A 24686-nucleotide genomic window follows, 5' to 3' on the forward strand; every position below is an offset into this window, starting at 1 on the left:
TTATGTGTTTTTCTGTAGCCACGCAGCTATCCTGGCACTTCGCTCCTTGTTTTTCAGATTTTCATTCTTTTTTTTTTTTTTTTTTTTTTTTTTTTTTGGGGTACGCGGGCCTCACTGTTGTGGCCTCTCCCTTGCGGAGCACAGGCTCCGGGCGCGCAGGCTCAGCGGCCATGGCTCACGGGCCCAGCCGCTCCGCGGCATGTGGGATCTTCCCAGACCGGGGCACGAACCCGTGTCCCCTGCATCGGCAGGCGGATTCTCAACCACTGCGCCACCAGGGAAGCCCAGATTTTCATTCTTTATTGTCTGTAATTTGGCCTGAACTGTGAGTCTCTGGTGCTCCTCCAACATGTTACTGCAAAACTGCTGCAGCTCTAAGATTCGTAAATCTGTACTTATGGTTCTCCCTATTACGTATAACAGAGTAACCAATGATTGTGTTCCATACCTTTCACTCACAGCTTGCCAATTGTTGATTAAAAAGTCCTTTGCGGGCTTCCCTGGTGGCGCAGTGGTTGAGAGTCCGCCTGACAATGCAGGGGACTCCGGTTCGTGCCCCGGTCCGGGAAGATCCCACGTGCCGCGGAGCGGCTGGGCCCATGAGCCGTGGCCGCTGAGCCTGCGCGTCCGGAGCCTGTGCTCCGCAAAGGGAGAGGCCACAACAGTGAGAGGCCCGCGTACCGCAAAAAAAAAAAAAAAAAAAAAAAAAAAAAAGCCCTTTGCAACGTATCGGCCAACTTCAGAGGCTGCCACAGCTTCGATTATATTTGTTTCATTAAAAGTGAATGGAGGGCTTCCCTGGTGGCGCAGTGGTTGAGAATCCGCCTGCCGATGCAGGAGACACGGGTTCATGTCCCGGTCCGGGAAGATCCCACATGCCGCGGAGCAACTGAGCCCGTGAGCCATGGCCGCTGAGCCTGCGCGTCCGGAGCCTGTGCTCCGCAACGGGAGAGGCCACAACAGTGAGAGGCCCGCATACCGCAAAAAAAAAAAAAAATAAAAATAAAAAAAAATAAAAAAAAATAAAAAAATAAAAAAAGTGAATGGAGATGTAGTGATGGCATACTCCATATATCTGTTAAGTATCCATGGATCTTTACTGCAGCTCATTGCATAAGCAAGTTAAATCCTTTCTTCTTCCTTTGTCTTATTATTGTAGATATTTAACAAAAAATCCCATTCTTTATCATTTCCCGAGGCAATGCCATAACATAAAATCACATTTTTAATCGGATAAGGTATTTCATTCTCCGGATGGTTCATCCAGTTTCTGAAGAGGTCTCTTGACAGCTGAAGACAGTCCTCCAGACCCAACCAACACGCAGTTCCAAAAAGTTTTTCCAGTGATATTAGAGCTAAATAGTCATCCTGCAGTGTTGCCACATTTTCACGAATTATAGTTGAGTAAGTATTCCCTATTGAGATAAGTCTCTTTAACAGATACTTCTTTAATAGTGGATATATATCATGGTTGTTCACATCAGAAACAAGATCCCTGGTCACCAGGTTCACCAAAACTGCATGCCACACTATGATTTCGTCTTCTTCAGCAAGGTACTTGGTTAAATCAAGTGCTGTTTCAATCTCTATATAACTGTTTTTAGACAAGGAAAAGGCATCATCAACCAACTGAAGTCTGTGAATAACAGGAATAGCCTTAGGATTTTTTTCAAGCTGTTGATTTAATTTCTTCCAACCAAATTTATCATAGTTAACTCTATAATATCCAGTCATATTCAAATTTAAAATCACCCAGTCATGATCAGAATCTGAAACTTGCATTTCAGGGAATACTTTGCTGCTTTTATCTAGCCAGACTAAAGACTGTGTAGTTCCATTTTTTATCCAAAGAATAGGTACAATCCATGTGTCATTGTGGGTTAGAAGAGTCTGATTTTTAACCTTTCCAAGATAAAATGGCTCCTGTTTCATGATGCCAGTAGATACATTTAAGGTGATAACTGGAAAACCACTCTGGTGTGTCCAACTGTCCATGATGCTTTTTACTGTTGCTGGCAAAAGAATTTTACTCTGGTCATCTATGGCCATTTGCAAATATGCCTCCATAGATCATCTTGCTCAGCATTTGAGTAAGAAAATGTCTCCAAATACGACTTAAGTGCGCTGATAAATATTTTCTCATTCAAGAAGCTAGAAAGCATCCGGGCCAGAGACGCTCGCTAAGACATGAGAATCTGTCCATTACTTAAACAAAATTCGGTATCTAAATATTGATGCATTCCAGTCTGATAAGCAAGATTCTGGGCTGTGCTCCTGATTGCATTGTGAACTTTAGTTGAATGTCTGGGTTATCCCCAAATGTGCTAATAAAATAGGAGACTATCACTAATTAATAGGTAAAAGATGAGAAAATGTCCTACATATAAAGAGTTCAGGGCGCAGAAAAGTTTTTAAACTGAGATACTCATACGGCAAGTGTAAAGAAAAAAATGTTGCCTGCCATTACAGTTCTACAAGGATCAACCATTAGCCACTGCAGATGCCCACTGATCAGCTTTTCTTGATTGTGCCTCTCAAAGTTTAGACCTACATGCTTTTGAAAGCTGGAAACCTTAAAAAGTGGCTATCTTTTAGCTGCCAGAAATTTGTATCGTTGCTCTCAGTGAAAATTGCAAATTCGTGGGGAAGAGTCTTCTTTTGTTCTGGGAGAAATAACTTTGTTTTCAGTTTTAGGGGGAAAAAAGTAGTTCCTTCGTGTGAACGAATCATCAGATGTTTTAAAAAGTGTATCTTCAGGGACTTCCCTAGTGGTCCAGTGGTTAAGAATCCATGCTCCCAATGCAGGGGGCCCAGATTCAATCCCTGGTCGGGGAACTAGATCCCGCACACCGCAGCTAAGGCCCAGCGTAGCCAAATAAATAAATAAATGTTCAAAAAAAAAGTATATCTTTATCAGTCAGGTCTAGAGGGATGAGAAGCAGAAAACTGCAGCAACTCATCAATCTGCTGCAATCCTCCAAGAGGAGCTTTATTAAGAACAGATGGACTACAGCTCTGACCCCCACAAGACAAAACACAGAGTGTCTCACGGCCTCTGTGGCAGATTCTATTTTCCAAAGATGGCTGCAACAATAGCCCTTGTCTCTTATATTCTTCAAGCATCTTGCTACACTCCACTGAGTCAATGTCTATGTCCCCTCCCTCTTGAAACTGGGTGGACCTTTGCCCCTGCCTCAACCAAGAGAGTTTGGAAGAAATGAAGCTATATGACTTCTGAAGCTAGATCATAAAAATGTTACTCACTTCCATATCATTCTCTTGAGATGCTTGCCCTGGACTCCCAGCAACCATACTGTGAGGCAGTCCAAGCAGCCTGTGGTGTGGCTAATGTAGAGAGGAGCCCAGGCCCTTAGGCTCAAGCCCTGGCTGAACCCATGGTCAAGAGGCACCTCCAACCATCTTCCAGCCCAGGGTGAGCTCTCCCAGTTCACACTGCATGAGCAGAGACAGAGTATCCTGCCTGAATTGTAGACTCTTGAGTAGAAAAAAATGGCTGTTGTCGTTTAAGCCACTAAGCAGCAGCAGCTAAGTCTGATATAGCATCCATGGCAGGAAGAATGTACAGATAATTATTACATACCCTGGAAAAGTGAGATGAATTCTTTTGTGCTGTCTTTTGCTTTGTCAATTTGTAAATCTCCTACATGTCTCCTCCCCCAGCCCCAACCTCAACGTCCTCTGAGGTTGCTTCTTGGCTCTAGCAATTCACTTCTAGCATGCAGTAGCATTTAAAGAGGTTTTGATTTAATTAAGGGAAGTGGCCTGGTATGAGGGAGCCTTAGGCATTTGGAAGGTACGGGATAAAGCATAATATCAAGAGTGGGAGAATGAGGCTAATGAGAACTGTTCTCATCCTTATCAAAGATTTTTTAAAAACCTTTTTATTTATCATAACTTTTAAGTAACTTTAAAGTAAGCTACATGGAGAACACATTATTTTGCTTAATAGCAGAATTCCATGCCCATCCTGCATCTTTAGGGCTATGGTTCCTAGGACTAGAAGGCTGAGATAGAACTAAATTGCTCTTCATAAGAAAGGTATGTGGGCTGCATCCCCCTGTTCATTGTAGCATTATTTACAATTGCCAAGACATGGAAACAACCTAAGTGTTCCCTGACAGATGAATGGGTAAAGAAAATGTGATATATATTGGAATATTGTTCGGTCATAAAAAGAAGGAAGTCCTGCCATTTGCAACAACATGGATGGAACTTGAAGGCATTATGCTTTAGTGAAACAAGTCAGACAGAAAGACAAATACCATGTGATCTCACTTATATGTGGAATCTAAAAAACCAAAATAAAACAAAACAAAACCAAAAACACCCAAACTCATAGATACAGAGAACAGATTTGGTGGTTGCCAGCAGTGGGAGGTGGGCAAAAATGAAGGTGGTCATAAGGTACAAGCTTCTAGTGACTAAGTCATGGGGATATAACATACAGCATGGTGACTATAGTTAATAGCACTGTAGTGCATATTTTTTGATATTTATTAATATGGGAAGTCATTCATAATTTGTGGCTAAGCCATAAAACAAGCAATTTAGACAATAGTATGCACAACATCATCACGTATTTTCATAAGGAAAATGACTAGAAAAAATACCTCCAAATAGTTTCATTTTGCACAAATGTCTTACCTGATTACTATTCTTGCCACCTTTTATACCTTTGAAATTGACCTCTTGACCACAATATTTTCCATGTGCTGGGGGAATAAAAAGGAAATTAGAACAAATATGATCTCTCCCTGCTTTCATGATGCTTATCAATTACCATCGATGCAGGTGTTAAACAAACCAAAAAAAATGAAGACTGCTAGGAAGGCAAAAGACAGGATATTCTGTAAATTTTTAATAGCAATCCTTGGAATCCTAAATCCTAGGGTTAATTTTTATAAGACAATAAATAAATAAAAAACTTCTGTGTACTGTCATGAACAATGAAATAGACCTGCTTTCTAGACTCAGCACTGCCATTCTGTATACACTGGTGACCTTGTAATGCCATTTAAGTTTTCTGTCTTGCACATTTGAAAGTTGCCAAGAGAGTAAATCTTAAAAGTCCTCATGACAAGAAGAAAAACTCTTGTAACTGTGCGGTGATGGATGCGAACTAGAATTATTGTGGTGGTCATTTTGCAATAATACATATATCAAATCATTATGTTGTACACCTAAAACGAGTGCAATGTCATACGTCAATTATATCTCAATTTAAAAAAATGAAATAAAATGCCAAGTTAACCTAGAAAAAAAGGAAAAATAAAGGTATGTGGCGTCCCTATGGCTGGCTTGCTGCAGGGGATGACTTTGGGGAGGACAGAGATAGGTGATGGGAATGTTAATTAGGTGGTTTGCTCCCTGGCTTATGACAGAAATCCTCCCTTTGTGTATAAAATCTACAGTAAACTCTGCATTGCTAGGCAATTAACTCCTGGAGTAGATTTACTTTATGGGGCTGTGAAGACGTGCCAAAAGACATTCAGGCTCCCTGAGGGAGGAAACCGCACTTTCCTGGGGTGAAGGGCCGTGCAGGGTAACACCTGGTCTCCCAGTGCAGGGAAAATCCAAAATAACAGAAGCCTTTTACTTGACAACATTTTAAAAACTTCTTATTCTGGACAATTTCAAACTGACATAAAGATAGAAAAGTAGAATGAAGAATCTCTAGGAACCCATCATTCAACTTTGACATTTTGACAAGCTTGGGCTCATTTTTAAAAGAAGCATATTGTAATTTTCCATGAAGCAGTATTTAAAGACACAAGAATCGTTGAGGAAATTAATTTTTTAATGGCATTCATCTTAGAGAACAGCAGTGGAAATATATTTCTTTCAAAGTAAACCAAAAATTAAAAATGTTTTGAAGCCATTTGAAGCCATATGATTAGCTGAATTAATTTCTTAAGACTTGAGGTGAGATAGCACTGAATAGATGCAGTATTTCATTCCAGCATTTTCTTTCACTACTATGTGAATTTGACCTGTAGAAATCAGAAAAAGAAAAGGAAAGAAAGACTAAATCAATGAATGAATTAGGACTTACCGATTCCATCTTTACATTATCTTGTTCCAAGTATCAAAACTTTCATTCCACTGCTACCCTACTGCCAAATTGCTGCATATTTAAAATCTATATCAAATAATGACCCCTGGTTCAGTACAACCTATTTGGAAGAGTCACAAGCACTACTTAAGATTCAGATGAGTCTTTTAGGTTAGAGCCTCATTATGCTTCCTTGCTTGAAAGTTGCATTTATTTATTCATCCACATTAGTTATTAAGTGCCTTATTCATCAGGCACCATTGCTATGTGGTTGGGTAAACGAACAGAATGCTCTGTAGATTGCCAGAGCTAACCTCTCTTATCAAATGGCAATGACTCATCAAACATGCTAAGGTAAGAGACACCTAAAGGCAGAGACCCCAAAACAATTTCTTTCATTAACTGGATGACTAGACCAGTAAACTGCCACATTTTAAGTAGGGGACTAGAGCTACTTTGGCAAAAATCTGAGCCACATTGGTAACAAAGGGCTTTAAAGAAACATCAATGCTAGGGAAGAGAAACAACAGCCAATTCTCAGGAGGCAGGGTACAAGGAGGAAAAAGAAGAAGAAAATTCACCATCTTGACTCTGCTTGTAAATGAGTAAAGCACATCAGTCATTGAAGAAAGCAATCAGAAGACAAATACTAGGATACTAAAATGGTACTAGGGGCTTCCCTGGTGGCGCAGTGGTTGAGAATCCACCTGCCAATTCAGGGGACACGGGCTCTATCCCTGGTCCTGGACGATCCCACATGCCATGGAGCAACTAAGCCCGTGAACCACAACTACTGAGTCCGTGTGCCACAACTACTGAAGCCTGCATGCCTAGAGCCCGTGCACCGCAATGAGAAGCCCATGCACCACAACGAAGAGTAGCCCCCGCTCACCGCAACTAGAGAAAAGCCCGCGTGCAGCAGCGAAGACCCAACATGGCCAAAAATAAATATATAAAATACATAAATTTATAAAAAATAATAATAACAAAATGGTACTAAAATACAACATGAAATGAGCTAAGATGTTCATGAAGACGACATCATTTGGTGCTGCATTTGGGCAAAATAAGTAAGAGGCAGACAGACTGTGCCAGTGCCAGCCAGTCATACTCATGAAGGCACCATCCTGACCAAACACTTTTGAAGACTTTTTGGGAGATAAGACTTTGTAGACAATAGCATTTCCAGGTGAAAATAAAACTTTGATAACAAATTCAATGGGATTGGCAGTAAGTGATGGAAAAGCAGGACTGGGTAAGCCATTGCCCTCTGGCCTGAGAAAAATAGGAAGAACTGAGAGGATTAAAAATGTGACCAGGAGAGCTTAGGAAACTAGGTAAATGAGTAGCTGCCCAACTTTGACCATACTGCCGCCAAAAAGTCAGTACTCTTCTTCCTAAACGGGAGCTTTGGGCATTTTGGATAACTGGGTGAATTGTCCACACTTAATTTATAGAGACTAAGATAGCTTTCTACCACTTTGGAGAATGAAATTATTATTTCAATATTGTGGAGTTGACAAGAACATATAACTAGATATATTACACAGTCACACTTAGTGTAACATCTCAATGGGTTACCGTTGGCAGCCGTGAACCTGTGATCTAGGCTTAGGGAAATGAATGTTCTGTCGTACAGGTATCTCTACTACCTTAAATCATGATGTAGTTAAGATAGGTATGGGGCTTCCCTGGTGGCGCAGTGGTTGAGAGTCCGCCTGCCGTTGCAGGGGACACGGGAAGATCCCACATGCCGCGGAGCGGCTGGGCCCGTGAGCCATGGCCGCTGTGCCTGAGCGTCTGGAGCCTGTGCTCCGTGACGGGAGAGGCCACAACAGTGAGAGGCCCGCATACCGCAAAAAAAAAAAAAAAAAAAAAAAAAAAAAAAAAGATAGGTATGGATGAGATGTGGTATGTTTATTTGGTACATCACACGGCCACTTCCCCTGTGGCAGACATCCTAACAAATCACAGAATTCTTTCCCATCCAATCAGTGTTAGGCCTCTCTACCCAGGCTCTGGGAAGCTGACTCCCAACCGATTGGTGTAGGCTGGCCATTGAAAGTCATTTACCCCCCATTTGGTAAGGGATATCTCATGTATCTGTGAGACAGAGTACCAAAGATATCAAAGATGTTTTTGAGACTTTGTTTTGATACTCACCAATCAAAGAATTCCCACCAACTTACCAAGCATCTTTTACAAAGCATTCATTGCTTTTCTTTTTTCAATATCTCGCTTGAGTTGACAAAGGATGCAAAGAGGGAAGTATGCCAGACATAGGAAATCATTACAAATAGACCCCTGTTAAAAAACAAACGGATCAACATGTAGCCTATAAATACAGTCATACAATTCCTTGCATTTGTTTAACTTTTCATACCTTTTTAAAACATACATTTTATGTCACTTGTTTATCATGAGAATTCTGTGACGTTATCCCTATTTTTCTGATGACCAAGTGAAGTTAACTGACTTGCTAAGACCACATAAATTGGTGGCAGTGATTGGTCTTTCTCTTCTCGAGCCAGTGCCCTTTTCATAATATACCATTTCAAATGATCTGCAGGTTACAATTATAGTCCCAGTTCTCTATCATCTGTTGTCTCTTTTTTTCCTTTTTAGGAAACTTTTGGTTTATTATTTTTATTAACGTGGAATGGTTCCCTTTAAAGCTAGTTGTGTAATGCACCAATTTTTCCAATTGGTTGTGAGTATAGTGCCAGATGAGGCCTCACCTTGTATCCCTCTAGTCATTTCCATTGACATCCCTCATTTTATTCTGCAAGGGAGGAAGTCCATAGTGAGGGAGGGATATATAAATTATGGGGAAAAGAAGAAAGAAGAGAATGAATAGTGTCTGGAAAAGCCACTATTCATTCGTAGAATGGGCTGCTTTGCAAAGTTTCTTTTTTTAATAAATTTATTTATTTATTGTATTTATTTTTGGCTGTGTTGGGTCTTTGTTGCTGCGTGCGGGCTTTCTCTAGATGAGGCGAGTGGGGGCTACTTTTCGTTGCGGTGCATGGGCTTCTCACTGCGGTAGCTTCTCTTGTTGCGGAGCACGGGCTCTAGGTGCGCGGGCTTCAGTAGATGTGGCTCACGGGCTCTAGAGCACAGGCTCAGTAGCTGTGGCGCACAGGCTTAGTTGCTCCACGGCATGTGGGATCTTCCCGGACCAGGGCTCAAACGCATATCCCCTGCATTGGCAGGTGGATTCTTAACCACTGCGCCACCAGGGAAGCCCTTTGCAAGGTTTTGAGGGCCCTCTCCATGGTAGGTCTAGTTGGGTCTTAATGACCCTTGGGTAGAGATGCCTTTGAAGGGACTCCTGCCCTGTGTAGTTGGCACCGAGTGATCTGAGGGTTCTAGTCTGACAACCAGATTCTATGACTGTGTGTCTTGACTGATTGAAATAATTTTGAACTCCATTTTTGGATAGCACTTATTCTTTAAAATGTTGAATTTAATACAACTCCCAATTTACAGTGTGAGCAGAGACAGAGAGAGAGAGAGAGCAGGAAAGAGAGAGAGAGAGATCTGTAGTAGATTTAGTTTATAAGGGTTGGGAGCTCCTAAATGGTGAGATTATAAGTGATTTATTTTTCATAAAATTTTTCTTTGCTACAGTGATTTTGATTTTCCTCTAACAGAGAGAGCATGTGGGACAAAGAGTGGACAACTAGACAACAATGTTAGAAATCTTCTAATGTTGTGACCCTCATGAGATGGAGGAATGGATATTCAGCTTGAAGACAATTCAGTCTCTTGGCCTTCTCTTTTTCCCTGGTAAAGCATCCAGATCCTCTAACGCTTCCTCAAAGTACTTGTTTTTTTCATTATTTAGTTCATTTACTTTTATTCTTTGTATCTTTTAAACCTTCATTAAACCAACACTTACTGAATACATATTATATGCTACAAAGAAGAAAATATTCTACAAGGATGTAACCACTTTTCTGTTCCAGAATGTCTGTGCCTGTCTTTTACCTCAGGAAGTTTTTAGGGGGAAAAAGTCGCACTATTATTTGCTGAGAGACCTAGGGAAACTTTTAGAAAACACACCCTAATTCTAAGTCTGTTTCATAATACAGATACAGAGAATATAGAAAAGAAAACACATTCCTTTTTCAAATGAGAGGAAGTGAACTGCAGGTTTACACCATGCTGAAGTTAATAAGGGACATAAACGCCTTGACCAGAGCAGCTTCTTGGGAAATGGGTGCCTGAAACAAAGATTTTGCATTCATCACTCTGTTTGGGAAAGGGGACTGCTGCTTCACTTTTTTAGGAAGCTGTTAAAAAAAGAAGTCTTGTTATGAGCACTATTTACAGAATCGTTGAGCAAATAAATGAATGAATTGTGGTACATGGCTGAATACACTTCGATTTGGGAAGACAAGATGGTCAAGTGGGAAAAACAAGACCTCACTCCAAGTCAGAATAAACTTGAGCCGGAATTTCAGCATTTACATGTTCTGTGACCTTAAGCCTCTCTCATTCCTGGTTTTCATGTCTATAAAGGGGAGATAACAATCCCTGCACCATAAAGAGTTTGTAAGTAGTAAATGAGCACATATATGTTAAGGTAGTATCCCAGCACCTAGGCGTTCAATCAGTGGCCAGGCCCTGTGCTAAGTCCTTTCCATGCATGATCTCATGTGACTCTTAACTATGCCACCTTGGGGGAGGTATCATTCTTACCATTTTATCACTGAGGGAGCCAAAGCTTAGTAAGATGAATAACTTGTTCTCGGTCACAATGAGCGGGCCAGAGGCTAAGTTTTCAGGAACACAGATCCGTCCTGTCACTTCTTTGTTTAAAAGCATTTTAATGGCTTTCCAGCTCACTTAGAATAAAAGCTAAAGTTCTTATAATGGTCTGCAAGGCCCTAGAAGGTCTAACTCTTGCTAATGCTCTGATGTCATCTTCTTGTATTATCTCTCCACGCTCCTGCCTCCCTCCCCCACCCCACCCCCCCAAACTATTTCTGCCTCTCTGGCTGCTTGCTGTGTCTGGAACATTCAAGATAAGCTCTACTTCAGGACCTTGGCTCTAGCTATTTCCTCTGCCTGGACTTTCCCCAGATGAGTCGTCCTCTCATCCTTTTAGGTCTTTACTTTCTTACTGAGATCTTTCCTGATAACTCTATTCAAAATTAGGACCTTTCAACACTCTGTTCCTCTTCCTTGCTTTATTTTTCTCTGCTGCTCTTATCGCCATCCTATAGATTATACTCTTACTTAGTTTTATTGCAGCTATCTTCTTCCATTAGTGTCTGAGCTCTACCATTGATAACCACCATTGTAGTAATTGATGCAGGCAAGAATCTTCCAAGGGTGAAGGTTTGATGAGGAACAGGGTATTTACATCTCTCTACAAAGTCCTTATCCATTATAAAGGGGAAAATAGCAACTTTGTGGTGGAGAATCTTGACAGATGCTATCTTAACCAAGGAATCAAAGTTAACATCATGCATAATGAGATAAATTGATGTCACGTGCTTCCTGCTGTGATGCAAAGCAAACCTAGCATCTCTTCTGCGGAGTTTCTGCCAAAAGTGTGTAACCTACGTCTAATCATAAGGAAACATTTGACAAGCCAAACTGAGCGATAGTCTACAAAATAACTGATCTGTATTTATTAAAAAACTGAATACAATGTTTGCTTCCAGACTGATTTTTTTTTTCATCTAAAGAAAATTATTGGGATAATTGGTAAAGCTTAAATAATATCCATATAGATTACCTAATAGTACTGTATCAATGTTAAATTCCTGGTTTTGATAATGTAAGAGGATGTCCTTGTTTTTCAGAAATACACACTGAAATAGAGATAACAGGGTATCACGTTTATAACTTGCTCTCAAATAATTCAGAAAAAAATAGAATAGATACATAGATAGATAAAGAGAAAAAATAAAGCAAATGTGGCAAATTTTTAATATTTGGGGAATCTGGGTGAAACATATTCAGGAAGTCTTTGTACCATCTTTGCAACTTTAAGTCTGAAATTATGTTAAATAAAAATCTCAAAAAAAAAAAAGAATGTAAGCTCCATGAAGACAGCTATTTTGATTTCCTTTATTCACTGATGTGTCTTTAACACCTGTAATAGTACTTTGCATGTTCTATGTACTCAACAAATCCCTGTTGAATGAGTGAATTTCAGCTTATGACCTAACAACGTTCTAGATGCTCAATGATCCCTTTTGAATGAATGAACACGGATATAAGAGTTACCAGTGAGGTAACTGTCTCACCAATGTGCCAGCTCTGAGGGGAGCTATCATACACCCTTTTTTTACCCAAGGCTTTTTAAGCACCTGTCACCCACCCTGCAGGGTCCTCTGTCTGACTCTGAGTAAAGCCAGGAGAGATTAAGGACTCTGTGCTGACCTCCGTCCCTCACCTGCTCACCACCAGCAACTTTTTCAGAGTCATATCTATTGTATCAATAAAAGATTTTATTATGAATATATTCCAAAGGATAGATAGCCACATGGTCTCTGTAAATCACTTAAAAAATTTAGGATGGTAGTGGAGAAAAGACTAGGGTCAAGTCATGATGGTGAGGAGGGCAATCATGGAGATCCAGTCAGACTGAAGGAAGGCCCTCGGGCTGTCCTGTCGGGGGTCACTATTTCACAGTGGACATGGATGACTCACCGGGATGCCGTATCGGGTCCGATACATGGTCCTCATGGCGACACTTGCTCCACACAGGCAGCATTCGTTCATGTCAGAGGCAATCTCACACGAAAGGCACAGGGGACAGAAAGTCCCACAGAGGCCTGAGGGCGGGGTGAAATCACACAGAGGAATCAGTCAGGGTCATCATGAGTTTGACTTAATCACACTGCTTTCAAAAAGATGCTCACTCAGGAAATGGCCATAATGGACATTCAGAGAAAACACTGGGGTCCCCTGGCTCTTTACGTCTTGCTTCTGGACCCTACACTCCTGGAGGTGGGGACAATTGACTTGTCATATGCCAGGTCAGATTTAATTGCAAAATCTCCTGCCTTGCCGGTCTGAGCACGTACAAATTATTTCTTCCCTACCCTTGTTTACATTTGGATCATCCTTGAATAGGAAGTTTGTGGCGTCAGGGGTTCTGAGAAACCCTCTGAAAACTGTGGGAGGGTGTTTAGGGTCAGAAAACATTGAGCAAAGAAATAATTGGAAAAAATGAGAAAAGCAGTAGGAAACAGATTCTAGATGGTTGTTCTGGCAAAGAGTAGAGGCCTATTATTGTTGTGAAGCAATACAAGTTAATACTTGCTATTGAAGCAAGTACAAGTTAAGGGGTATTGGCATCAAAAGCTTAAAAAGCATACTGAAATTTCACTTTAAAGAGTCTGTATAAGCCAAAAAAGGGCCTAAGGAAATAACAACAAACAGGAAACTGTTTGCAAACATGCTGAGTACAGGTCTATTTTGAAAAGTTCTAGGGTAGAGTTTTGATATGGCTGTACCCTACATGAGATAAGAAAGCTCTTGGGATTTTTTTGGTTTTTTTTTTTTTTTTGCGGCACGCGGGCCTCTCACTGTTGTGGCCTCTCCCGTTGCGGAGCACAGGCTCAGCAGCCATGGCTCACGGGCCTAGCCGCTCCGCGGCATGTGGGATCTTCCCGGACTGGGGCACGAACCCGTGTCCCCTCCATCGGCAGGCGGACTCTCAACCACTGCGCCACCAGGGAAACCCAGCTCTTGTTTTTTGATTGATAGTTTTAAGCCAAAGGCTATCTCCACTGAACTTGGAACTTTCATCATATTAAAAAAAAAAGCGGCTGTTTTTCAAGACAGTGGAAATACCAACCACACAGAGAATGTCTGCAACTCTTTCGGCAATAGACTCTGAAACAAGGAAATTATCTTACACAAAAGTGTGTTGGGTAGTGTGAAGGAATAAACGTCAGGAAAGCTAAAAACCTGAAAGCTTCCTGAAATCGAACAGCCACAAGAGTCACAAGAATACTGAAAACCAGAAACACAGACTCTGTAGGGAAAGGAAGAGGTAAAGAGAAGACTGGACAAACACATCAAGAACACAGGGATACTAAAGAGGTGAAAAATATAAAAAGAGGTGATTGATCTGGACAAGAATCACAAACTCAAGGACAGGCAAGTAAAAATGAATGAGTGAAATAGTTGGAAAAAACCCACAAAATAGCCAGTAGTGGATGATGGATATAAATATGGCAAATTGTAGAGTGATGGTCCCTTTGAATGGGTTTAGCTAATGCTCGGTAGCAACTGACTTCTGCCAGTTGAGAATGAGGAATCCTCTTTACAGATTTTCCAAATTTTTAAGAGAAGCTGGAAATCTAGATTGGAAAGTTAGATTTTTATGTGGGCTCTGATTTTTACGTGGTCCCTACTATTTTAAAATTAATACAGCAAGAGGGGTCATTATATACAGGACAAAGAAAACACATCCTGTGGCAAAATCTGCCCAGTGGTTCCACCTTGTGACCTCTGAGTTCTAGACTAAAACATGGATCCCTTGAGAGGATAAGCAAACAATTTTTGTTATGTCAGCAACTGTAGCCCAGGAGAAAGCAACAACCATGTGTACTTACAAATCCTCAGGTCATCAAAGCAGTCAAACATTCCGGTTTGCCAGTCACTAACCGTCACACCTCCTGCGCCATATCTTGGCTGCAAAACAACTGGATTCATTTTTAAGACTAAGTTCAAAAAGCTTCTGCCTGTGAAAACCAAAACAAAACAGTATTCAACACCTAACTGTATTGGATATAATGTAGATACCAATTCCGAAGACATTTCATTGCACCCCTCCTGCTTAGGGTCAGTCACATTCAGCTAACTTAGCATAACATTTCCAGACTATTGCCAATATTTGAGAATTAAAAACATAAAGGAAAGAAAAACAACATAAAGGAGAAGGGATGAGGATTCCATTCTCAGGTTGTCTGGTTGTGTGTTTTGTTTTGTTTTTTTCCTTTTTCTCCTTTCACCAATCTCTCTTTTCATCAGCAATTTTCAAGACAACCATCCTGAACAATGTCTATTTTGCATTTGAAGTGTTTAATAGCAATTATAATCAATTTTTACAAAGCTATTCCACAGACAGTATCTTAGTTGCTCTGTAAGAGAACTCTGTGAGATAAAGTTCTTTACTTCTGCATAAAATTATTATTAAAACAGATGCTTCTAGCTAATGTCAGCATTAACTGCTTAATTATTAGTGGTGTCCTGATAGCTAAAGTTTACTTGGAAAAAGATTAATTTCCCTTTGTGAAGGTATCTCTGAAAAAAGAGGCTTCAAGTCCCACAGAAAAACCCATTGGTTGCAAAACCAGTAGGAAATAAGTGTCCCTCAAACAAACTGGTGCCTGTACTTCTCATACTTCATCCAGCGATCAAGTTCAGTCTTGTGAGCTGCTACCCCGTCAGAACTCTCAAGAGAGAAAATGTCTTCACTAAAATGATTTCACTAGTGACTTCACTAAAATGATTCACTAAAATGATTTCACTAATGACTGATGTTAAAAATTTCTCCTTTCTTATTTCGAATCTAACCATAATGCTGTGCTCTGTAGTCTTGGTCCCTGGTCACTTTCAACACTTCCCTTGACGAGTTACAGGGCATCCCCCCACCCCGATTATCTCTCTGGTTTTGCTCCTTCAATATTCCTCCACTATGTTGTCAGGAAAGGCCCCAGTCAAAGGTTCTACCACAAGGCTTCCCAATCCCTAGTGCCTGGTTAAAAAAACAGATACTTGATTCTGATTCAGCAGCCTGGGGTGGACCCTGGGTGTGTAAAAATTTTAAGAGGTGATTCTGATACAGCCAGTTCTGGAAACCACTGTGTATATGTCATATCATTCTTCCTCAGTCCTTCCTAATCAGTCTTGTAAGCTCTTCACCTTGCTCTGCATTTCTTCCTGACTCGTCTACTCTGAGATCCCTGACTGTTGTCAGTTGATTCCCACCAAGGGCCAACTCTCCACGAAGTCGAAGTTTGTGGAATAACAAGTGCCAAAGCACTTTGAACTGCCTTAGAAAGGTGCCTCAAATATTTATTATCAAGAACTTGCTTTATGACACCACCCAGATTGAGAAGGCTATACAATTATGGTCAAATCACACCAAGAATCATGTTTGAAACTGCAAGGTGTAGATAAATATTTAACTAGAATTAGAAGGTCTTTCTCCTTTCTGACTACCTGGGAGGGCAATGATGTCTTTGCTGATAATGCAGGAAAATATATTGCTGTGTGGTGGTGCAGACTAGTAACTGACAAGCTAAAGTAATAAAGGGCTGACCAGGGAGTCTTACAGCAGTGCCTGGCACACAGCAGATATTCAGTAGAATATTGTTGAAAGAATGAATTAGCAGAGAGGTGGTGGCTAATAGTCAGCAGAATGGATAGTATTCCCTTGTCTAATAGAGTGAATGTAAATTTGTGCTGGGGTAAGACACAAACTTTTCAGTGTTTGTATAGACGTGTTTTGTATTTCTCATTTTAACGGAGTCTTTATGAATTAAACTATTCTACATAGCAGTTATTGTCCACTGGTTTGTTTATAGATATTCTGTCTTAGAAAACCAATCTCATATTGTTAGCTAACATTTGTGATATAACGTATTTAAATACAATAGAAAACTTGCTTATAACTGACAAATTTTCCTTTTATTGTTTTAAACTTTAGTGTAAGAATCACTTGAGGGGGTTTTTAAGAATGATACATCCCTAGAAATTTGGATTTAATCTAATAGGTCTGGAAAGGGATTGAGGACTCTGTATGTTTAATAAGTACCCAAGTGCTCCTTAAGGGAGAGGGGTTAATAAAAAGTAAGAGTGGTGGTGAAGGGGACCAGCTGTGTTATTGCCCAATCTGACTGCTTTAACTCTATTTTTTTTTTTTTTTTTTTTTTTTTTGTGGTACGCGGGCCTCTCACTGTTGTGGCCTCTCCCGTTGCGGAGCACAGGCTCCGGACGCACAGGCTCAGCGGCCATGGCTCACGGGCCCAGCCGCTCCGCGGCACGTGGGATCCTCCCGGACCGGGGCACGAACCCGTATCCCCTGCATCGGCAGGCGGATTCTCAACCACTGCGCCACCAGGGAAGCCCTGCTTTAACTCTAAATCATATTTGTTTGACTCCTTTCCCAGACAATGATTCCTCTGAGAACCAAATCAAAAGGGGACTAGAAGAGAAAAGGATAATTCATTCAAAGTCTTTTTATCCAGCAAGCCTGGCTTCATTTTGGTATTGGGTATAGTTACAAAACCAGAAGGGGGGTATCAGAACTTTGAATAAGGAGGAGAAACTAAGAAGAGAATTCATGAGGTGGGAATCTCTAGTAGTGAAATTAAAGACCTAAAACTGCAGAGACACTTGCATAGCACCAGACTGACAAGTATAATTCAAAGAGGAAGTGGTGGTATTTAATTTCAATCAAAACAAGTCTGTTCTGTGAATCTCTTTGACCCCGTGGGAGGTGTGAGAAGCATCCGACTCAGGGCCCTGAGCTGGAGAAGTCCAAACATGTGATCTGGGAACAAGTTTTGTGTTTTTTGTTTTTTTCCAAAGTAACAGAAGTATAATTATCATTCATTCTGGTGAAGTTGGAGAAGGCTGATTGGAGGGCATGGCATTCTTGTCTAGGCATAGGCAGTAGACATTCTAGGCAGGGGAAATAATGTGAGGAAATGCACAGGGGAAAGAAAGAGGGTGGAATGCATGAAGAACAGTAAAGACATTAGCTTTGGGGAGCAGGAAGCAGGGTCGGAGTGTAGGGATAGAAATGCACGGCTGTACCTCAAGGTCTCCTTCCCACACCTGCAGCAGACGTTTTCCACCCTCTGTGTGTCCTTGGACAAATAAACTAACTTCTCTGAGCCTCAGTTTTAAAATCTTTAAAACGAGTATAATGTGACTTTCTTCTTTGAGTTGTCGTATTAATGGGATCAGACTATGTCTATTAAACACCGTGTTTCCTGTGTGTCAATGACCTGACATATGCACCACTGTGTCTGTTTTAAACTAAATGTTGCCAAGTAGCAGGGTCTATGCCTGATTTAATGGTACGGAAAAGCACCTGAGAGCCCAGCACCCCGAGGCTAATGACACTGTTGTGATAGGTAGATCAGTGCGTTAGGAATCAGAAGGCTTGAACTGTAGTCACCGCTAGTATTGGGGAGGCTCAAATAAGGTCATGTATGTGAAGACATTTTGAAATCTGCAAATCACCATATACATGGGAGACAGGTGCCAGTGAAAGCTGATGGAAAAAATCTGCACGTGATGTGTTGCCAATATCACAATGGCTTACACTCGTATAGAGTGCTATGCTTTTCATGTTTGATCTCTACTTAACATTGGTCTCTGTTTAATATTCACAGCAGGCCAGAGCACTCGGGGAATTAAGGGTGATAAGACCCTTTTTAATGCAGACAAGAAAACTGAGGCAAAGTGGTCAAGTGCCAAGGCCTAGGAAAGATCATAATTGCCAGGCCAACCTCTTTGTAGATGAGAAAATGAGGCTTGTCTCAAAGACTTAGTGTTGGTTCCACATCCTCTTCTTAGTCTCTCCAGGGAAAAGATATGGCGAGCACCTCGCAGGAGATGTTACAGGAACCAGAAGATGAGAAAGTGGACCGAGCAGCACGGTCAAGTGGTGAGGTCATGGACTTGTGGCCCTAGGCTCCAGCTCTCCCAGTGACTAGCTACATGGCCTTGGGCAAGTTACTTCACCTCTCTGTGCCTCAGTTTCCTCATCTGTGAAATGGGATATTAACAGTATCCAACTTACAAAGTTGTCATGAGGATTAAATGAGTTAATATTTGAAAAGTCCTTCGAGTGATTCTTGGCAGAGGGTAAGTACTTCATGAATGTTAGTTAAATAAAAGAGAGTAGTACTTGGCTCTGGAGGGAAACACAATACTCCTCCCACCCCATACCTCCTTTACACCCCTAGGAATTGTAAGATGTGGGTAGTTCTCCCACAAGGCTACAGAAGAAAGGGAAAGAAACAGAAAATAGCCACATGTTCAGAGTGACAAAGTGGCAGGGATGGGATTTGAATTCAGTTCTTTTTTTTTTTCGGGACATGGGCCTCTCACTGTTATGGCCTCTCCCGTCGCGGAGCACAGGCTCCGGACGCGCAGGCTCAGCGGCCATGGCTCACGGGCCCAGCCGCTCCGCGGCATGTGGGATCTTCCCGGACCGGGGCACGAACCCGCGTTCCCTGCATCGGCAGGCGGACTCCCAACCACTGCGCCACCAGGGAAGCCAAGCCCCAAAGCCTTTATTCTTCTTTCCATTGAACTCTACCAATCAGGGACTATACATCTTGGCCAGCAGAAATGAGCAAGCCTTGTTCAGGAAAAAAGGTAAGCATTCTCCTAGAATGTCCCTTCTCATGCAAATTTTTGGGACTACCAGAAGCTAGACAGCTTGTGACTATCGGCTTTCTTTTTATGTCCATCCGTACGTATGTATGTGTGTATATATTTTTAATATCTTGAAAGCAGTCAATAAAAGCTTGCCCAAGGGTTCACAATACATGTGTAGAGAACTGGTTCTCAACCAGAGATTACTTCAACTACCAGGGGCCATTTGGCAATGACGGAAGACATTTCGGGTTCTTACAACTGGGGGTGAGGACTACTTAGTGGGTAGAGGCCAAGGATATTTCTAAACATCCCGAAAAGCACAGGTTTTTTTTTTTTTTTTTTAGAAAAGAATTTTCCATCACCAACTATGAACTGGGCTGAGGTGAGAACATTAACAACATCATGAAACAGGAGGATCGGGAGGGATTCTGAAGGCTGTCTAGTGTAGTTTCCTAGCAGATACAGATGTCATGTCTGCAGTAGGCCCGACCAGCTGTCCTGGTGAGGAATGAAACTTTACACTTCGCTTTTGAGTTCAAAAAATGTTCAAAGTGCAAGTGCTGGAACTCAGAGATCAGGACAGGAACCCCGTGCCCCCATAGATTTGTTCACTTCCTGTCTGCAATGCCTCTTCTGTGTGGCAAGTCCTGCCGGGTACCCCACTGCCCCCAAACTTGCCTCTTCTCTCTTCCTTCTACTTATTGTTCCTATGTTGACAGTTTCATCTCCTCAGTTCTACTGTTCTTTTCTTCTTTAAATAAACTTTTAATTGAAATGCACTATATATACAGTATAGAAACTGTAAACATGATTGATGAATTTTCACCAAGCGAACAATTCTTGTAACCACAACCTGATTCAAGAACTAGAAACTTACAGAACCCCAGAAGCCCTCCTTACTCTCAAAGGGAGTCTAACCCTCCACCCAGAGGCAACCTCTACCCTGTCTTCTAACACCAGAGGATCATTTTGCCTGTGTTTGAGACATATTTATTGAATTATATACATTATTTATTCTTCTATTCCTGGCATCTTTTGCTCAAAATTATGATTATGAGATTCAACCACGTTGTGTGCTGCAAAAATTCATTCATTCTCATTGCTGTATAATATTCCATTGTATAGATATACCACAATTTATTTATCTGTGCTACCATTGTATTATTTCCAGTCTGGACTATTATCAATAGTACAGTGCTGCTATAACATTCTTGTACATAACTTTAGGTGAACTATGTATGTATCTCTGTTGTGTCGATATCTAGGAGTGGAATTGCTGGGTCCTAGGGTTCATAGATAGTGCCAGACAGTATTCCAAAGTGGTGGTACCAATTTACACTCCCATCAGTAATGTATGAGAGTTCCAGTTGCTCCACATCCTAGCCAATACCTGCTAATGCCACTATCTTTTTTACTCATAGATTGCTAAAGAATCTGGGAGGCAGGCACCTAGGTTTAAAATTGAGAAAAACAGAAATTATGGTTAAATGATTAAATAGAGTTGCTGCATTTAGGGAAGAAATACAGGATATTCAGTTAAATTTGAATAATTATGTCCCAAGCATTATTTGAGATATACTAAAAAATTATTCGTTCTTTATTTGAAATTCAAATTTAACTGGGCATCCTGTATTTTATCTGGAGCATTGGGGGAATGATTTTGGTATGAGGTAATACCAGTGTGGGGCAGTTACGGTTCCCTGCGTTTCCAGGAATGGGAAGAGGGGGAGGAGGTGAAAACAGCGGGCTTTCCAAAGTTGCCCTTCTCTCCAGCCCCTCCCCCATAGGGTCCCAAAGCACACTAATGGCAGCAGTGATTTATTTGATATCTATCTAAATTCTTTTAAGGGCAGTTCCTTTGGGAAAACACAATTGTTTATTCATCGATGGAGGAAGGAAAGCTGAAATTTCTTGAGCAGTTGCTATTGCCAATTTCCATGTTTGGCAATCTTAAAGCTGTTGGATTCTAGCCTTATAACCATCTTGCCTTCTATTTTGAAATCTGATACCAGGAGAACTTAAGCAACTCAGGCTGGTTCAAAGCCAGACGAGCTAAAGCCAAAGTCAGAGCTCTTCCCTTCTACCAAGCCTTCTGTCTTGTGGAAGGAGTTTCATTGACTAGCCGGGGTCCTGCGTGGGCTCTATTTCTCTCAGCCGGTCTGAGTGATCCTGATGGCACCGGGCAAGACCACTGCCTATCACTCACTTAGGCTTCCCAGGGCTCTTCATTCCCTCGATTTCCATCCCCTCCTTTCTCCTCTGTCCACCTCCTTCTGGCTTTCAGCTTCCTACCAGATAATTCCATGGGTTATATGCAACCCACTTCTGGAACAAGAAAGTAAAATGAAGTCAACTGAGAAAGGCTTGCTTTTGATCATTTTGAGCTTCTGCAGCATCTACATGCCACAGCAAAGCTTGTCTTCTAGTCCCAGGTCTGAGTCTGCATCTGGAGCAGGGAATGGCCCACTCCATTCCTCCAGCTCCTGTGTGTCTCAAGCAGAATTCTGCAGCCTCTGCGTCACACTAGACCCGTTATGTTGTAAACCAGAAAATGCCAAATGCAAATATGCCTCGTTAGGATAACGGTTATTTTGAGCTGATTATTTTGAGAAATAGCAGACACAGGAGAAGACTGGAAAACAGAGCAGAAGTCACCCTTTAAGGGAGATTTATACTTATAAAGGAAATGTCCATTTGTAAGGGTGTCTTCCTCTCCTACCAAGACAAGGATGACTCTAAATCACAACAAACTCTTCAGTGGAGTTATTGTCTGCGTAACAAACCTTACCCTTGTCTACCTAGGCACCTCCCCATAAATGGCTTATCCCCACCTTCTCTCTTTTGCCTTTAGCTGAAGATGGTATTTAAGCCTGAATTCTTATTGATTGATTGATTGATTGATTGATTGATTTTGGCTGCCCCTGCTCTTCATTGTGGCCTATGGGATCTAGTTCCCCAACCCAGGGATCTAAGCTGGGTCCCCTGCATTGGGAGCTTGGCCTCCTCCCCACTGGACCACCAGGGAAGTCCCTAAGCCGGAATTCTAAGACACCTCTGAGAGTAACAGTTTTCCCTGGATATCTCCCATGTATATGAGATACACGTGTTAATAAACTTCTGCTTTTCTCTTCTTTATCTTTTGTTACAGGGGCCGAGGACATAGAAGGGTAGAGGGAAAGTTATTTTTCTTCCCCTACAATGTCATTTCTGAAATTTTAGCCAAAACAATACAAACTTTCAGTTATCAGGAAATTAAAAGATGATTTCGTAGAGTTGAAGGTATGGCATTTCCTAATTTAAACTAAATTATTTCTATAAACAAAAAGCCTCTGGTCACTAACTGGGGGTTGGGAGGAGGGCTTCCTGCCCAACCTAGGAAAGCCCCCACGTAGGCCACAGCTGAGGAAACAGTCCCTTCTTTTCTACAGACTGGGAGTAAAGAAAGAAGATTAGTCACTCATCTGTATCTGGCTTCCATCCCCCTGCAGCCTTGTCCCCCAGAAACATGCAGATCCTGCACCCATCAAGGAATCTCCTTTCTTGATCTTCTCCAGCACCCAGACACTCCACAGCAGGCCTGCCTTTGAGTCCCTGGGTCTGAGTCTGCACCTGGAGCCAATTATCTGGATCTCATACAGAATTCGGTATTGTCTGTATGCCAATAGGATTCTGCCTAATGTACCACTGATTATATCATTTCTGAAATTTTCATCGAAACAATGAAAACTCTCATTTATAAGGACATTTTAAAAGATTATGCATAATCGAAGGTAGGGCATTGTCTAATGGAAACTAAATTACTTTTACTTTTTTTTTTTTTTTTTTTTTTGTGGTACGCGGGCCTCTCACTGTTGTGGCCTCTCCCGTTGCGGAGCACAGGCTCTGGACGCGCAGGCCTAGCGGCCATGGCTCACGGGCCCAGCCGCTCCGCGGCATGTGGGATCTTCCCGGACCAGGGCACGAACCCGTGTCTCCTGCATCGGCAGGCGGATTCTCAACCACTGCGCCACCAGGGAAGCCCTACTTTTACTTTTAAAATGCCATTATTATCAGGCATGATAATGCCTGATAATGCTTAAACTAGGAGCCCTCTTGTATTTTTTTTTTTTTTTTGCGGTACGCGGGCCTCTCACTGTTGCGGCCCCTCCCGTTGCGGAGCACAGGCTGCGGACGCGCAGGCTCAGCGGCCATGGCTCACGGGCCCAGCCGCTCCGCGGGATGCGGGATCTTCCCGGACCGGGACATGAACCCGCGTCCCCTGCATCGGCAGGCGGGCTCCCACCACTGCGCCACCAGGGAAGCCCAACCTCTTGTATTTTTGGTAGTGCAAGACTGAGAACTTTTCGGACACCAGGAGAGTCCAGTCACGCTCCTTTCCTCAAGAAAGTGAAGGGGACCTGGCTCACCAAAGTGCGTAATTTGGGGAGAGGGTAGGGGATGAGCAGCACGTGACACATGTGCTCGCATTATCATTCTACCATCACTAATCTCTCTGGGGACCTAATTCATTAAGCTTCTTCTCTGCTTTGATCTTACAATTTGTTAAGGGGTGTCGGGCACACACGGTTCTAGGGAAAGACTGCCTTTGCACACCCGAACCCCGTAAGCCTGCCCTCAGAAGCTCTTCACAACTTGACCGACCCTGTTTTCCCAGTCCTTCCCTGACCATGTCCTTCCCATATCCAGTCAGATTCCTCACTGCTCTGCAAACTTTCCATCTATACTGTTCCTGCTGTGAATTCTTGACTCCATGTTCCCCACTGACCTGTCAACATCTCATCTCAAATGCCACCTCCTCCATGAAGCCATTCCAAATCCTCCAAGTTGGCTTTGCCTCTCTCCCTCCTTTGAACTTGCTTAACACTTCGGTGGTGTGGTGAAGAGCCCACTGGACTTGGGTCAGGATACTGGGCTCTAACCATAGCACCAATGCTTGGCTATCTCCGTGCCTTTTCTGTAAATGACAATGGCAGCATCTTTACTTCCTCTTTCCCACAGTTATTAAGAAAGCTACAGGAAGTTATAGTAACTTTGGATATGAGATATCTGTAATTATGTGCATTCTGAGAACTTAAGTTTTCTTTCCCTTTTTTTTTTTGGTTTTTCTGAGGGTGATCACTGGGCTTCAGTGATCTTCGTTTTTCCCAAAGACAGTGGCCTCCACAAAGCCTAGAAACTACTAAGTGCTTGATGGGGTTCAGGACCAGGAACCCTAAAAGGTGGCATCTTGGCATATTGA

The 24686-nt window shown here is 42.0% G+C and overlaps 2 protein-coding genes across 2 annotated transcripts in view; both read right to left on the reverse strand.

Moving 5' to 3' along the window:
• On the reverse strand, positions 1-6082 carry LOC131758166 (aminopeptidase Q-like). The gene is given in 6 exon segments (XM_059066118.1): positions 1-70; positions 302-495; positions 727-791; positions 1050-2055; positions 2058-2180; positions 6074-6082. Coding segments are annotated over 6 exon segments (1467 nt in total).
• LOC131758667 (placenta-specific gene 8 protein-like) overlaps positions 5938-24686 on the reverse strand; it is a 23598-nt gene continuing 4849 nt past the window's right edge. The window contains exons 2-5 of the mRNA XM_059067003.2: positions 14659-14787; positions 12743-12867; positions 8263-8377; positions 5938-6011 (exon numbers count right to left, since the gene is read on the reverse strand). Coding sequence (XP_058922986.1) covers positions 8273-8377; positions 12743-12867; positions 14659-14758 — 330 coding nt within the window. The 5' untranslated portion in view covers positions 14759-14787 and the 3' untranslated portion in view covers positions 5938-6011; positions 8263-8272. The remainder of the gene's footprint in view (positions 6012-8262; positions 8378-12742; positions 12868-14658; positions 14788-24686) is intronic.

The sequence above is a fragment of the Kogia breviceps genome, chromosome 6 (genome assembly GCF_026419965.1).
Source record: "Kogia breviceps isolate mKogBre1 chromosome 6, mKogBre1 haplotype 1, whole genome shotgun sequence".
In the NCBI taxonomy this organism is placed as follows: domain Eukaryota; kingdom Metazoa; phylum Chordata; class Mammalia; order Artiodactyla; family Physeteridae; genus Kogia; species Kogia breviceps.